At 33.7% G+C, this 16,210-nt stretch overlaps 2 protein-coding genes across 3 annotated transcripts; one reads left to right on the top strand and one right to left on the bottom strand.

The window, feature by feature from the left end:
• Positions 1–1,821: 1,821 nt before the first annotated feature.
• LOC140048857 (nucleoside diphosphate kinase homolog 7-like) lies at positions 1,822–12,016 on the bottom strand. Of its 2 annotated transcripts, none has more exons than XM_072093660.1 (9): positions 11,936–12,016; positions 7,280–7,393; positions 6,541–6,707; positions 5,185–5,225; positions 4,669–4,789; positions 4,224–4,378; positions 3,525–3,671; positions 3,199–3,332; positions 1,822–2,267 (listed from the first exon to the last, which is right to left on the bottom strand). In XM_072093660.1, the coding sequence occupies exons 2-9, from the start codon at positions 7,280–7,282 to the stop codon at positions 2,007–2,009; spliced, it is 1,029 nt and encodes a 342-aa protein (XP_071949761.1). In that variant the 5' UTR covers positions 7,283–7,393; positions 11,936–12,016; the 3' UTR covers positions 1,822–2,006. The 2 variants fall into 2 exon arrangements, with proteins under 2 accessions (XP_071949761.1, XP_071949760.1); XM_072093659.1 differs by lacking the exon at positions 11,936–12,016 and adding an exon at positions 11,655–11,787.
• A 2-nt stretch (positions 12,017–12,018) lies between these two features.
• On the top strand, positions 12,019–14,827 carry LOC140048859 (RING-box protein 2-like). The gene is made up of 3 exons (XM_072093661.1): positions 12,019–12,279; positions 13,623–13,670; positions 14,006–14,827. The coding sequence occupies exons 1-3, from the start codon at positions 12,081–12,083 to the stop codon at positions 14,122–14,124; spliced, it is 366 nt and encodes a 121-aa protein (XP_071949762.1). The 5' UTR covers positions 12,019–12,080; the 3' UTR covers positions 14,125–14,827.
• The last annotated feature ends 1,383 nt before the right edge of the window (positions 14,828–16,210 follow it).

Here is a 16,210-nt window from a genome sequence, read left to right on the forward strand (position 1 = left end):
AGGTACAGTAGTTAAATTATACTGCAAATTAATAAAGATCAAATTTAATATACGTCATAAAGAATCAGAATATATTGTGGGGAATAGTATTAAAAAATTACATAGGGAGATTTGATGATAAGACATTTTACGAGTGAAATCCCGATAGCTGAGTTTTATTGAGGAAGATTGCAGGAATAACTGTAGGCTATCTTCCTGTGTCCCGTTAGGACCGAGATGTCTGCCCATGTTGCAAGCCGTAATGTCTTCTTTCTTGGGGCCCACTCTGTTACGGCAGTTTCAAAAGATGATTAAATTAAATAATGTATTAATAATTATTAGGATGGTATTCATTTGAATAAACGCCTCTCCAATAAAACATCACTTTGAATAATAACCCCCCCCCCCCCACTCACATTTGTTATTCTTTTTTACCACTTTTCATATCTACTGTATTAGAGGATTTCATTTGATTATAAATGTTACCATATTATTAAAACTAAAAAATTTAACATATATCCCTCGAATAAGCACCTCCCTCAATTGACCTCCGCCTCCCCAAAGGGCCCTCCAAACAATAAAAACTATACTTTAAAATGTTATTAATCATCTAAAACACTGTGAAACAAAGTAGTTTAGTTTTACGAATGTCAAGCATTTTCAATAATGGTAACCGACAGAAAACGTATAAGGAGAACATTATCATTCCGAGAACCATCGTCTACACTTCCTAGAGGGGGAGCGAGCGAAGCGAGCTCACCCTCTAGTAGTAAAAACTTCGATAAATATGAGGAGATGGTTTTTTTACAATTTTCTCCAGACACTTGCAGATGATTGAAGTATGAGCTATAGTTAAACAAAGTGGAGGCACCGCCAGATTTAAAAAGTGGAACAGCATGTTTCAGCAAGAGTTTCCATGATTGCGAGAAAACAATACAGAGGGTAAAGAAATAGCTTTAAAAGTCAAGGCGAAAAGTGATCAGGAACAGGTAAAGCAAACGAGTAGAATGTAGACAGAGCATCAGCAACACATTTAAGAGTAAAGTCAATGTTATCCAATGCAGGAAAGGATGGAGATTGGATGTTGCAAGCAGGTGGTGTGGATGGAAGGAGATTAGGAAGATTAAAAACAGAGCAAAAGTATGAATTAAAAGCATTAGCAATTTCATATGGAATTTCTAAGATCTGATTGTTAAAGATATATTTTGCCCCTAAATTTATTGTTAAATATGCCATTTTAAATTTAACATAATAGTTATTCACTTTGACCAAAAACTGGATACAAAAATTATTTTCCTGAAAAAATGTAATTCAAAGCAAAAAATACCTAAATTGTCCGTCAAACAATGGGTTTTGGTTAAAATTAACCGTGTCTTTTTATAATTGAAATAACGATTTTTTAAAAATAACTTGTTGAATAACTTTACTAAAGCTGCAAAATGGCCTATTCAAAGTGTTATTTTACTTTTCTTTATTTTTCATGTTTTTAACATTAAATGTTTGTGAGGCAACACAAGTCGATTTTTTTTTAATTTAACAAATGCCCCAAAACGTTGTCGTTTACTGTGTATTGTTATTTTCTCTTAATTTGAATTAGGAACTAGTAACCAACTTCAGACATATTCTGATGGACAAGGATCGTTGAACCAATTTTATAACTAAACTAAACACGTTTGTTTGATACAAATATAGGACATTATCCTTATCATTATTCCTTTTAACATTGTTTATAGGCTCCTCCTTTATTTCAAAATCCTGGACCCGTCACTGAAATTATTGTTATACAGCATCTAATCTTGGATTTTTGAGATAAGAATTGCACATATGAGGCTAATTTTAAAAATATTTTTTATTTTCTACCTGTACAAGAACAAACTCGGCAAACATTAAAATACAAGTAGTAAACCAATCATTTTTATTATTTAAAGATTATTATGACTAATTAAAATAACTATCTATTTACACAACCACGAATCAGCTAACAGAAATATGTTACAAATCAGCTATAAGACAAAATTATTTGCTTTCTAAGAGCTCAAAATTCTAAAGAAGTATTCCGTTTCTAACATTCCATCTTCTGATAAGTCTGTGCAGTGAACTGCATTCAAAACTTTATTCTTGCCAAATCTGGCACGGAGAGTTTTAGGACGCAAATGTCGAGCAATTTCCGGATCGGAGGGACCAACAAATTCTCGAAATGTGGCAGGAATTGTGTTGGGATCCATACTAGTAGACCCTGTGATTTCAACAACAATTGATGGGCCTGAACACAGCTCTGAAACCATATCCTAAAAAAAAAACCTTTAGTTATTGAAATCTACAATACATTTTAAAAGAAGTTATATTGCCAGAGATATTGCCTGCTTAGAGCTGAAATACAACATTTGATGTTCCGAGTTAATTATAGTGCTGAGGGAAAATACAATCATGAGAGAAAAATATAATTCCAAGAGGATAAACCAAGATATCGATTCTTAGGTCTTAGTTTTCTAGATCTTAGTTTTCTAGACACCCCGAAAGAATACATTCAAATATTCATTCGAATAGACGTCCATCTGTAATAAATGCCCCCCCCCCCCCCATAGGACATTGTTTGGAATAAATGCCCCGACACCAAATGCATATATACACATATTTATATTTGTAGTAGAATTCATTGACATTTATGTACAAGCATTTGTATACAATTTTTACTAAATTTCTTAATATCAATTGTGTTTATTTGATTATACATAAATGTCTCCCTCGATTAAACGCCTCTCGAACAATTATCGTCCGGGGTGTATATAGAGGCATAGAAATAAATTATGACGTAGAGATATTTTTACAACCAATTTCTGTGTGGCTTTATGAATGAATTAAATATTCTCACCATTCATTGTATACAAACATTTGAAACAAACTACTTTATATCTACTTTTATTCAATTCATCTATCGTAAATCATTGACACTAGCCAATGAAATATTCTCACCATTCAACTCATAACATTCATTATTTGTATAATATTACATGTGTATTGTTCTTCCAAAAAAGACCAATTGTAACACAAAAGAATGTAACAAGGAGGAAAATCACAAGTGATGTTGCAGTATGGTTGTATAATTAATATTAACAGAAAAGTAGATTCAGTTTACTATCTAATTTAAAAAAAAATTCAATTTAAATCTAATCTAGATTTTCACTATATATATATATAATAGAAATAATAAATAATTACCATATACTCTGTAACCACTCCTTTGTAAACCTCCAGGAACTCTTCAGCATTTGCTCTTTCCAAATGGAACATTTCTAATGCTGACATCTTAAAGCCTGCATCACATATTGCAGACATAATCTCGCCAGCCTGACCTGTTTAATTTAAAATCAAAAACCAAAAATTGCTTCTGGGCAACAAATAAAGCCTATGGTATTAACATTTTGATAAGCAATTCAGTTAATGATGCCTTGTTATCTGGAGCTCACATTCTCCTCATTCAACTCATAAACATTCATTGGAGTATTATTTCATTGTAGTAGAGCAATGTAGTAAGTGCTACTTACCATTTTTTACAGCAGTGGGCTTTATGATGCAACATGTACAGTTTTTCAACTGTGCTGTATTCTTATGTGGTTTGCTAAAAAAGAAGTCAGTTTCTCTTTCACCAGAAGCTGGTGAATCAGACCCATGACATGCATTTTGAGTATTATCTGAAAGAAATGTAATACATAATACTTATCTAGCTTGGCTATGTAACAGAAGTTATGACATGGTATCGTACTATTGTAGTAGAAGGTCGCAAAAGTAGTGCAAAAAAGAGATCAAATTTGATATGGCCCTTCATGCTGAAACACCTTCAATACCAGACATTTAAAACTACTCACTAATTTACCATTGCTCTTTGTCACACTAAAACAAAAGCACTATCAAAGGGGTGGGGTTACTTTTCATGCTCTACAAACTGCCCTGCTAACCTTCATGTTTCAGCTAGTTCTCCGGACCATTAGAGACAGTTTTACCATGGGACATCATTTACAAGTTTCATCCATAATGGAAAGAAGGATTTTTGTCTGGAAGATGCAGAGTGTGTGGATGCCCATCACTGCAACCCAATCAAAGGGACTTCTAACATTACAGTATGTTCAACTTATCTTTCTTTTAACAATGCCATACACCTTTTGGTTTGTAATTTAGTCTCAACATAAACAAAAAAAATGTTGACTGAAATAGAAACACACACATAAATGTCTACTACTACCTACCAGTGCCAAACATTGCCCTAATGCTCCCAGGAGCCTCGCTCCTTGCAACACTGCTGTCTGTTGGTCCTAGAATTTGTCGCCAAGCCTGAATTGCATCTTCTCCCATCAACTCCATAGCAACAACAGGACCACTTGTCATGAAACGTACCAGTTTACTAGTTTAGTCAAGAAATGGAAAAAGATGCTTTGAAGTAAAAACGTTTAACCCTTATATTATATTATTATAGTACCCTAATATACTACTAATTGACAATGCAATAGCAGGCACCGTTTATGGGGGAAACAGCCAGACACAGACAGAGCAATTAAAAGTGATTTAAAGGCATCCAACCATTTCATTGGAAATCAAAAAGCGGAATAGTTAGGACTACCGGTTCTGGTTACAGAACAGAAACTTGGACCAACAGACATATTTTAATACCTTAAAAGGTATTATTGTACTTACTCATAAAATGGCTTTGCTTTGTGTTCAGCATAGAAGGCTTGTGCATTTGATGTAGATAACGATATCATCTTAGCCTGATTTATAAGAAGCTTAGATTGATAGATTATATCGATAATTGGTCCTGCAATGCAAAATAGTCTGAGTAAGTTAAACAAAGATTTATTAAAAGCCTACAAGTTTAAGGCAAAATTACTACAAGAACAGAGCTTTTCAATATTTGATGACACAAAATTTGAACTGTTGATTGAAAAAAGATTTGATTTGCATACATAATAAGTGTATTTTTAGTTATTTTAAAAGTGAAAGGCGTTGATATATATCATATTGTAGGCTAATTTAATGCTTGAAATTGTAATTTGTTGTATTGTTGTAATCAAGCTTAAATATAATGATTGATTTAACACTCAATTGAATGGTTACAACAGTAAACAGTAGGTAAAGCCCAACTAGTAGCAAATTGACATTTGAACATATCTCAGTTTATACAAATTTAATTTATTATGTATGGCTACTCACCAACTTTTCCAATAGCATCAGGTTTTATCATTGCTAATGTCCTGTAATGTAATAATTGTACACTAAAATATTGGTAAATGTTATAAAAGCATGCTTTTTGGTTATACGCACTTGGCGGATAACCCCTTGTTATTGTCAGGATTTTTTTTTTGATTTTTTTTGTTGATTTTTTTTCTACATTCTTCTTTCTTTCCACAAATTTTGTTGCAAGCATATCTCTAATTCTGGCTAACAAATGATTGTATAACCTTGTCATAATATTGACCTGTAGCTGTAGATGTACAAGAAACTTTTTTTATGAATTTCGCGTCGCACAGCTTAAGTTACGCGCGATTTTGTGAATTTTAATGATTGATCATAGATTAAAAACCAAGTCATTTTGAATTGACACTTGGTGAAAATTTAAGTCATATCAATGGCAAACTTTCTATGGATTAAAAATGGCATGTTTCACAGAAAGTTACGCGCGCACACGCGTTTAAAATTTCAAAATGCGAAAAATCAACTTTTAATCAACTTTCTACGCGTTTCATGTCATTTTGAGCATTTCAAAAATTCCCACGCACGCGCAATTATTTTACGCGCGTGTGCACATGTAGCGCAAAAATATATTTCTTTCGCGTGATTTATGTTTTTCCAGCCTTTTCTAGTAATTTTACCAACTTTTAAACAATTTCGACTTAAAATTACGTCATACGAGCACGTGGAATTGCATAATTTGCATGCGTTTTTGATGAAAAAGTTCAAAAATTCGTCAAAATTATGCCTTTTTTTAAACAGTCATAAATTCTAAACTACATGGTGAAGTTTATTTTTTATTACATATTATGGAAGTTGAAGAGTTGTAGATATAGAATCATGCATCGATATGGCTAACTGGACATAGTGACGTCATCGTATGGCTACTTGAATATATCATCTCCACTTATCCGTATTCCATTTCCCCCATTTTTTTATATTGTCTAGGCCGATCAATTATCTTTCTCATGATATACCGTTTTTAAAATTGTGATGACGTCATCATGTCCAAAAGCGTCAATAACTTGGGCCACTTATTTTCACCTATTCTTCACTGTATGTAGTACGTATACAATATATAGTGTAAACTGTATATACTTAGACGTGACACAAAATAGAGAGCACACTAACATTTTTTCAATGGCATAATCGTTTTTCTCTGCGCAATATTCTAACGTATGACGTGCACATGGCGTTTGCTCTGCGGATAACCTAACTCGTCCGTAGTGACGAGTTCAAATCTAGTTATATTTAGTTCAAAACCTGAGCTACACTGCCAAGATCTAATAAGATCAAAACATAACTGTATGTAACTGTATAGAAATGAATAAAATTCACCTTTGTTTGCGTTGACTTAACTGCTTGCGCGTGAATTCGTCAGCGTAGTCAACAATCGTTAGCTGTCTGGAATGTATATTTATCATACTTCCAATGTACAAGTCTTCATAACGTAAAGAGTCACACTTAGAACGCTTGAGAAACAACCTCCGGTTTTTAATGTCATACTAAAAAAAAAAATGGATTTATGAGTGGTACAATAGAATGGATAATAGATAATACAACCATACAGTATACAGTTCATATACAAGCAACCAAATTATTCACACACTGAAATAGCAAATTACACTCGCTACAAAATAACAAAAACAGTGTTGGAAAGTTACAGTAACTGAATTATAATAATAAAGAAAGTTTATGTGTGTAGGGTGGGTAAGTAATTTTGGAGCTGCACAAGATCAAGGGGCATACATGTAGACTGGTTTGGGTATGAGGATACATTTTTAGTTTACGATTATAACATCATGAGCATTCTTTTACTGGACAATATTTGTCTGCAGCAGGGAGGAAATCAAGATTGTTTCTTATATATGTTTCTAACACTAGTACAGCATGTTCTACCTTTCTACATGGTCTATAATAATATATTGGTGTTTCCTAGCATTTTTTAACCGTTCATTTTTGTGTGCATAGTAATGTTTGAAAGGCAATGGTCTTAATAAGAGCCACATACTTACTGTATTTTTAAATTAAGGAAAAGTAGTATAACAGTAGACAATTTTAGTTTTCCCAAACTTACCATTTCAACAGTGTTATCTGCGTCATAGAAAAGAAGTTGGTATTTACGTACAAGAGAAGCATTTGAGTCATACCATTCAGCAGTGAACGAGTATCGATGATGCTCTTGATTGGCCTGAAACAAATTGTATTTTTATTTACTTACCGTATGACAGAGTATAACAAATCTGGGATGATTCAGCCCACTTTTGGGCAAAAACATCCCACTTTGTAGGCCAAAAGTTTAGACCAAACCAGATGGTTTTTAATATACATTTTTTTGTGTTATTTATCAAGTTTTATTTTATTGTTATTACCAATGTTGATTGAAAACTTTCATTATTCATACATTTGCCGGGTCAGTCTAATTACCGAAAAAACAACCGAAACCAACCAAAAACAAAAAATTGAAAACAAAATAAACAAATTTAAATACCGAAAACAAATTTGTATAATTTTTTTTTAATGTCGCCCTTTACTTACAAAATCTATAAACACATTTCGTTTTTGTCTTTCGATTTTCAAAAACAACAAAGCATGATTTTACCTATAACATTGCTTACGCATTTTCGTCACTTAAGTTAATTACTTAAGTGATTGTAAAAAAAAACGTTATTTTATAACTAGACTGCAGTAATTTTACGGAATAGATAGTGAATCGTTATTGTGAGCTTGTTTTAAGTATACTAATTACAGTAAGTCCCTAATATTATCAATATTCTTAAAATATCATATTATTATCTATTAATATGATTAACGCATTCACAATCAATGTGAGGAGACGTGTTGCCATGGTTTCTGGATCAAAAATCGAAAGACTAAAATCAAAATATGCTTATTATAGATTCTGTAAATCTAAGTAAATGTAGGCTACGGTTTTATCATTGAGTTTGTACGATTTTGTCATTTTTTCATAGCTTTTGTTTAATTAAATTTTGCAAGGTTATTCCCCACCCAGTCTCTCTGAAAATGACACAAAACATAATTATATTATTATTAAAGAAGATGTTTATTAAATGCATAGGCCTACCTAGGCCTAGTATAGGGCCTAGTAAGGGATAAGTAGTAGTAGATAGGCCTTAATAATACTAGCCTAACTAGCCTAGGTCGGGATCCAGTCAAGTCGCCCCATCGCAAAGTCGCCCCATCGCAAAGTCGCCCAATACAAAGTCGCCCCGGCACAGTCGCCCCATCGCAAAGTCGCCCCAACGCAAAGTCGCCCCAACGCAAAGTCGCCCACGTTTTATTTTGGTAGTTAGTACGCTGTTTTAATCATATCGGTTGCGTTTGACATTGATCACTTTGTTACTTTGGTCGCGCTAAATGTCGTATACATTATAATGTTTCCTATTATACATACATAATTTGTGGTTTAATTTTTATTTTACAGGTTTTAATGGAGTGATGTGCTTTTTAAAAATCATTAAAAAAATAGTTCCTTGTTTGAAAGTTCTAAAAAGATTATCCTGGATTTATAATGTTAATGTAATATGATTTTAAAATTAGTTACCAGAGCCACAATTACGAATCTTTCTTCAACCTACGCGTGGATACCAGCTCATTTTTTAGGATAATATAATAAATGTATAAATGTGTAGTAGGCCTTCGTATAGATTAGTTAAAACAATAACAGCGTTGTAAGACAATGAGTGTTATAGGCTACTTTATTGATCATTTTGCATTTATTGACAAGTTATGTGTCTATTGTTGTTATTTAATTTTATTATGACTTTTCAAAATGAAGAAATAAAAAATACTAAAAAAAAAAAAGGATTTCATCGCCGATATGATCGTTTTATACATACAGGTATTTTAGCAAAATTGAAACGCTACATTTTGACCATGGAAAAACCATCGTAGAGTATCGTGTGCGTGTTTTTTTAAAAGGGGAATCCCCGATGGTCAGCAGAAAGACGTAGCAGCTGTGAGGAAACAGATACCAGAAGGCGCAGCTCCGATTGGTTTCAGATTGCGAGTCGCCTTTTATTCAACAGTACAGTGATTATTTTACTGAAGAAATTCTTTTCAACCCTTTTGGTTATACAGTAGAACATTCTAATTATCATGCCTAATAAATATCCTCATATCGGGTGTTTATTTAATTTTAAATTAAACAAGACAGTGAAGAGGCACGGAATAATACGTACACAGACGTACGACGAATACACACATGCACGCCGTCATCATTTACGACATAAGTGGTTATTTGATGCAATTTTATAATGGATATAATGATGGGATTGCCTTTCCAGGCTTATAATCAATGTTAATTGTAACACTAATAGTAAACTGAATGTTTATAAATAAATTGTTTTACGTAATTTGTTGCATATAAAATAAAAGACACAGACGTAGCCTACGTTCCCTATCAAATATTTCACATTTAAATAATTATGCACTGTTAAATGACATTATGCCGAATAATACTATAATCTTAAACTATGTTTACAAATTGTCATTTTTAAGGCACACATCTTTCTCATCATAAACCTGTAAAATAAAAAAAAATCAATTATTAATATAGCCCTAATAATAATAATAAATATTCATCGACCAAAGTAAAAATAATCTAGATCGTAACATCATTTTATCGCGACCAAAATTAAACACGACCGATTTCAAACGCGACCCGACTGATATCATCGTAAAACTCCGGTGGGGTTTCCCCATCTTCAGATGGTGCGTTGTATATTGCGACAACGGCTGAGTAATTACGGGGGTTTCCCTCTGGTGAGCTCAGTGCGACCGCGGAGTGATTAGTCGGGGGCTTCCTCTCCGCTGATGATGGGGGAGCGTGCCGATCGTGTAACCTGAGACTACATGGCGGGGCTTCCCATTTTATGCCTACACGTTCCGTGTTATTTTGTGTATCATTGCGACATTTTACGCACTTGTAAACTATTTTAACGTTTCGGGGCGACTTTGCGATGGGGCGACTTTGTGTTGGGGCGACTTTGCGATGGGGCGACTTTGTGTTGGGGCGACTTTGCGATGGGGCGACTTTGCGATGGGGCGACTGTGTCGGGACGACTTTGTTTTGGGGCGACTTTGCGTTGGGGCGACTGTGTAAGGGGCGACTTTGTATGGGGCGACTTGACTAGCATCCGCCTACTAGCTAGGTCTAGCCTAGACTTTAGTCTTATCTTAGAGAAGTCAAGTAGGCCTAGTCCTAGCTACTAGGCCTAGCTAGTAGTAGGCTAGCGATGCGGCGACTTGATTGACTGGATCCCTCCCACTAGTATTAGGCCTAGACTAGAGGCCTAGACTAGAGGCCTAGCCTCTGCCTACTTTTTCAGGCCCCTGGCCTCTGGCGCGCTAGGCCTGGCCCTAGCTAGCCTATTATTCTAGGCATATAACCGTTTCGGCCACAGACAGTTTCGGCCACAACATATTTCTATGCCGCGCCATTCACGCATTAGACCGTGCTAGGCCTATATTGTTTTTGCTATTAATAATTATTACTTATCGCATCTCATGCTTTGTTGTATAGTATTTTTATGACTAGGCCTATTACTACACATTACAGTGTTATCATTCTTAACGTTATTCCACTACAATTTGCATTTATTAGATTTGTTGTTTCCAGTTTAGTTGTATCATGGACATGGAGTAAATTGTATTTTATTAGTTTGCTTGACGTCTTGGCGAAAAACAAATTCAACTGTCAGTGACACAGTTAAATACTCTCTTAGTACAGACGTATTAATAGTTTGGCTATGAAAGAAGAAATTCTAAGAAAAAAAAAGAAGAAATTTAATTAAAACGTTTTTCCTTCCATTGCTTAGGTGACCTAAGGAACAAAGAGGAATATCAGGAAAAATGTACATGACGTTAATAATTCTTTACTGAAAACATTTAATTATCACTTTAGTAAATCTTTGTTTCTTATATTATAAATCATTTCTATTGTACCCTGGTGCATACAATTAGTATCACTTAGGCCTAATTCTGAAATATTCGTTTCTTATCTCATCATGCCACCTACTGTAGCTACAAAATACGTGTTCGTATTTTATTTCCATTATTAATTTTTAATTGCCAAGTTTGTCCGTGTCCGTGTTTTCCTGTGTAAAAACTAAAGTAAAACACAATGAAATCGATAATCCTGTATTACATTGTCGTGTCTCATTTTCCCCTATCAATGGCACTATGGGCGTTCCATAGATATGGTAGTATTATTGTCTGTGGCCGAAGTTGGCCTAATCCTTATTCTATAGGCCTATCTATAGGGCTAGGCCTACAGGCTACTAGGCTAGTCTAGCTAGAGGCATACTAGGCCTATAGGCCTAGCTAGGCTACTTTTCTCTCTAAAGAATGCCGGTTCCCGCTATGGCCTAGCCTACTAGCCTAGGCCTAACAACTGAAAATAAATTAGGATAATTGTCCGTATATTTTACCATGCTTAAAGTTAAAAGAAGCAGCAATATGACTTTTTGTTTCTTTTTCGCAACTAGGCTAGACGTCTGTCGTCGTCAGGCAACGCCGCAACAAAACACACAAAGACTGTCTGGCTGGAGGGCACAAATGGCGCTCCATAGATAGAAGTAGGCCTAGCCTAGAGAATGTTATTATTATTTTGTATAGGCCTAAGTTTAATACTAAAAACTTATGAAAACATATTTTATTTTTATTTGAATATTGAATACAATTTTTATTAATTTTATAAAAATGTATTTACATGTGAAATAGGACATCTATCATATCATTTCCGTTATAAAATTTAAAACAGTTTGCTTCATTTGCTGACCGTAGAGGGCGTGTAAGCCGGAAATCAAAATATTTTTTAACAACCGACCGGCAACAACAGGGCGGCGGCGGCACAGATGAAATATACCAGGCGACGTACTTCGAAAGAAAACAGAAACTCTAGGTCTAGCACTTCAATTGACCAAACAAGTATGTCATCTTCAGAACAACATAAACAAGACAGAATGTTCACTCTAAAGAAATGGAATATAGTTGCAATGTGGAGTTGGGACGTAGAATGTGATACATGTGCAATTTGTCGAGTTCAAGTTATGGGTAAGAAAAGAAGTAGGCTAGGCCGCCTATTATAGAGGCTAGCTAGACTAGGCCCTCTAGCCTACTAGGCCTAGCTAGCTAGGCTAGGCCTCCTAGCCTAACTGGATGCTAGTCAAGTCGCCCCATCGCTACTAGTCTAGGCCTCCCTAAGCTAGTAGGGTAGGGTAGCTAGCTAGGGCGGTAGGCTCTACTAGACCTAGCTAGGCCTATCCCTAAACTAATTAATAGAGCCTTACTACTACTACTAGGTAGGAGCCCTACTCTAGTAGGAACACCCTCTAGTAGTAGGCTAGCTAGGAGCTAGTAGGCCTAGACTAGCCTCTACTACTAGGCATAGCTAGTATAGGCCTAGAGTCTCTCTAGCTACCTATGGCCTACTTACTACTGTAGGCTAGGCCTAACTAAAAAGTAAAATCATATGGTTGTTGTGAATCGATAAAAATAAAATAGGCCTAGCCTCTACGGCCAGGCTGCTAAAAATAACGTGATTAGAATAATTAAACTTTCTAGGCCTAGCCTTAATACAAATTCCAAAAAAAATATTATGGCACAACAATTTTTTTTAACGCAGTCTACACTCTAGGCCTAGGCTAGTACTTGGAGGAAAAAAAATAATGATGAGTGTTGATTCAGTCTAGCGTGTGTATTCAAATGAGGCAAATACAAGACAACTGAGTATTACTAGAGACTACCTCCTTTTCTCACCATTTTTTTAGGCCCAATCCATCTCATCTCATTGGACCCCTCTTAGATAAGTCTAAAAAAAAGACTATTATTTCTGTACATGCATGCCATTTTTTACTTGTTTTGCTTTACTAGTTTTCTTTTTTTTTTAATTATTTTTAACAAATAATATGTGACCTGTTTTTAAGGCTTGCACAATACATATTTTTTCTTAACGGAATTTGTTGATCATTTATTCAATTGTTAAAGATATATTGTCCCCTTTTAATGTTTTTTTTTAAATATGCCTGGCCATTTTAATGATTGTCACATAATAGTTATTCAGTTTGATCAAAAATTGGATCGAAAAAAAAAGAAATTACTTAACTGAAAAACTGTAAAAAAATATTCAAATTGACTGGAAGTGATTTACTTTATTGCGAAATGGCCTATTCAAAGTATTAATTTAAATTTTTTTATGTTTATGGAGGAAAATATCTTTAAAGATCAGAAACTGAAAATATTATATTTGAATGATTAGTAAATATTTGATTGATTGATTTATTGTTTTATATAATAAATGAATACACTGTACTATTGTTAGACAAAATGTTATGTTTTGTCACCCAGTCAATTCAAAACAATTGTAAATGTAAACAAAAATACTTTCTGTAACTTAGATGCATGTCTGAGATGTCAAACGGAAAACAAGCAAGAGGAATGTGTAGGTAAGATCAATTTAATTATAATTTAATTTTTAAAGATATTTGTCCCTTTGTAAAATATGCCATTTTTGATGTACTGTACATAATATTTCACTTTGACCAACATTTTAAAAATGGATTCAAAATAAACCATTGATCTACCTAAAATCATTTTTATTTTGCCCTGATAAAAATGTTATTTAAATTAATAATCTTTCACATTTGGAGCAGTATATCTTTAATCTGTCTTCTTCAGTATAAAAACAAGATTTGTTTTTAAATACTCAGTTACCACCATTATGAATAAACTGATTTCTGAATGTACTGTAGAGTACAATCAAATAATGTCTTTCTTTCAGTTGTATGGGGTGAATGCAATCATTCTTTTCATAACTGTTGTATGTCACTGTGGGTGAAGCAAAATAACAGGTGTCCTTTATGTCAACAAGAATGGATGGTTCAACGAATTGGAAAATAGCGTAATAGAGTAAATCCAAACGTGTATATGGACTAATTTAACACCAAGTATTGGAAACTGGGAATGGGTGCAAATTGATTTTGAAATGTCGGAGCTAAATGTGACTTGTTCTTCCTCTTCTCAGGATATTTAAAATGGCCGAGTATGATTTATTTGTGTATTAAAAGTAGGGTTACTATTACTAAAGATAAATTAATATCGATTAGAAAGGCAATACCTAGTTGTAAGGCCATTTTCAAAGCCTTTACTTGGATGCTAACAATATTATACAGAAATGTGTTTATGGGTTATGGTTAAACAAAACTAATAAAATGCTTTTAATACAAATATTTAATTAATTATATTAAAGTTCAATAGGAGTGGTGGATTCAGATTAGAAGAAATACAACCTGGGTGACTGCAGTCCAATCTACATGTTTTATCTTTTGCGGCTTATGCCACCTTTATTCAAATCCACATTAAAATCATCTCAATTTGATATTTGAAATGCACAACAAAAGTATCTTTATACTCAGCATTATGTGATAAAGTTTGACTGATTCAGTCAAGCTTTATATGATATATTTCTGTATATAGTATATACATTATAGTAGTGTTTGATATATTAAAAACTTTGATAACAAATAGCTTGTAGTATTTATAAAAATTACAAGAATATGATGTTTTTTTTAGTTTTATTTAAATAAATTAAGTTTATTTTGAATTGAGTTTGTGTTTATGATTGTCGAACCGACCAAGTCAATTGAATTTACATACCTCAACACCTCAAAATGAAGCCATGGGCTCTTGGATGGGCTTCTTTTCGAGGTATACTTTTGTAAACTGAAGTGGGGATCTTCTTTTCGAAATGAATGCTGTAAATTTTGTGAATGAATACTACAATAGTATGATTTTTAGACATTCCCTGCCAATTTTACTGTACATACAGTATTTGCCAAGGAAGCAGACGAGAAGATAATCAAAGTATTGTTGGAAAACAATAAATTGTAGAATAAATATCTCAACCACAACACCAACTATTTTCAACATAGCATTAGATATTCTGGACCACTCATGTTTAACAATTTACCCCCCCCCCCCTCAATTTCGTGTGCTGCCACCTGCTACTCATTCTCCAAGAAAATTAAAAATCACCTTTTGTCTTGTTACTAAATCGATGTGTTCGATATGGTCGTTGTTTTATGTTCCGTGACTTGCTAGATTTAATTTATTCATTTTGTCATCTTATTCGTTACTATGCCCCGCATCTGTACTTTTTTCTGCTCATCATTTTTACTTTATTCTTCAAACTATTATCTACTGGTATTATATTCTATTTTATTTCTACATTTTTTCAATTAATTTATTAACGTATTTTGTATTTATTTTTTTCATAATTATCTATTTTTAATTAATTTGTAAAGGCAATCCTGTCACAAGATTGTCATCTTTCTGGGATCTGACTTTGTCTATTTTCTAAAATTATCTGTTGCCATTATTGCTTTTGTTTTGGACGTTATAAATGTTCTTTGAATTGAATTGAATCCTTTGCGATCCATAGCATGATTTAGGTAACATTCTTTGTATGTATTTACAATCACTCTGGCTAAATGCTGGTCAGTTTACTTCGGCAATTTCTTCAAGAATACTCACATTGCCATATGAAATTTTACTTCTTGTGTGAAGACAAGAAATGTCTTTGCGGGATAGACATGCAATGTTTAATGTATCAAATAGAAGGAAACGCAGCCAGTGGTGGTTCATCAGTAAACTCTTTGAGAAAGTTCCTGAACTTCTGTTTTTCATCTTCAGTTGGCATTTGATATGATCTATAAAAAAGAAGTGATTATTTCCTAATAGTTTTAAATGATAGTGAACTATGGTGATGAGTTTATGAGTGTGAAGCATGGGCGACGACAGTTTTTATACAAATAACACATTTATTTCAAGAAAATAATTCAAGTCGTTACTAATATTACCTAACCCTGGAAATTAAATAATTGGCTGCATGAGAAAACAGTTTATACCACCTTGCTCTATGAAGCAAAATTAAAGAACTTACTCTGATACAACTCGGTGGTCGCCCAACTGCTGTCTACATCGTGGC

This window comes from Antedon mediterranea, chromosome 5 (genome assembly GCF_964355755.1).
Source record: "Antedon mediterranea chromosome 5, ecAntMedi1.1, whole genome shotgun sequence".
Lineage (NCBI taxonomy): Eukaryota > Metazoa > Echinodermata > Crinoidea > Comatulida > Antedonidae > Antedon > Antedon mediterranea.

What these genes read in the sequence shown, in the direction of transcription:
- LOC140048857 (XM_072093659.1), bottom strand. An exon ending in AAAGCAAAGCCATTTTATGA is followed by an intron (nt 4,379 to 4,668) that starts GTAAGTACAATA and finishes TGACTAAACTAG; the next exon opens with TAAACTGGTACGTTTCATGA. An exon ending in GCCCACTGCTGTAAAAAATG is followed by an intron (nt 3,333 to 3,524) that starts GTAAGTAGCACT and finishes TAAATTAAACAG; the next exon opens with GTCAGGCTGGCGAGATTATG.
- LOC140048859 (XM_072093661.1), top strand. Translation starts at nt 12,081, where the DNA reads ATGAAATATACCAGGCGACGTACTTCGAAAGAAAACAGAAACTCTAGG. An exon ending in TTGTCGAGTTCAAGTTATGG is followed by an intron (nt 12,280 to 13,622) that starts GTAAGAAAAGAA and finishes TCTGTAACTTAG; the next exon opens with ATGCATGTCTGAGATGTCAA. An exon ending in CAAGCAAGAGGAATGTGTAG is followed by an intron (nt 13,671 to 14,005) that starts GTAAGATCAATT and finishes TCTTTCTTTCAG; the next exon opens with TTGTATGGGGTGAATGCAAT.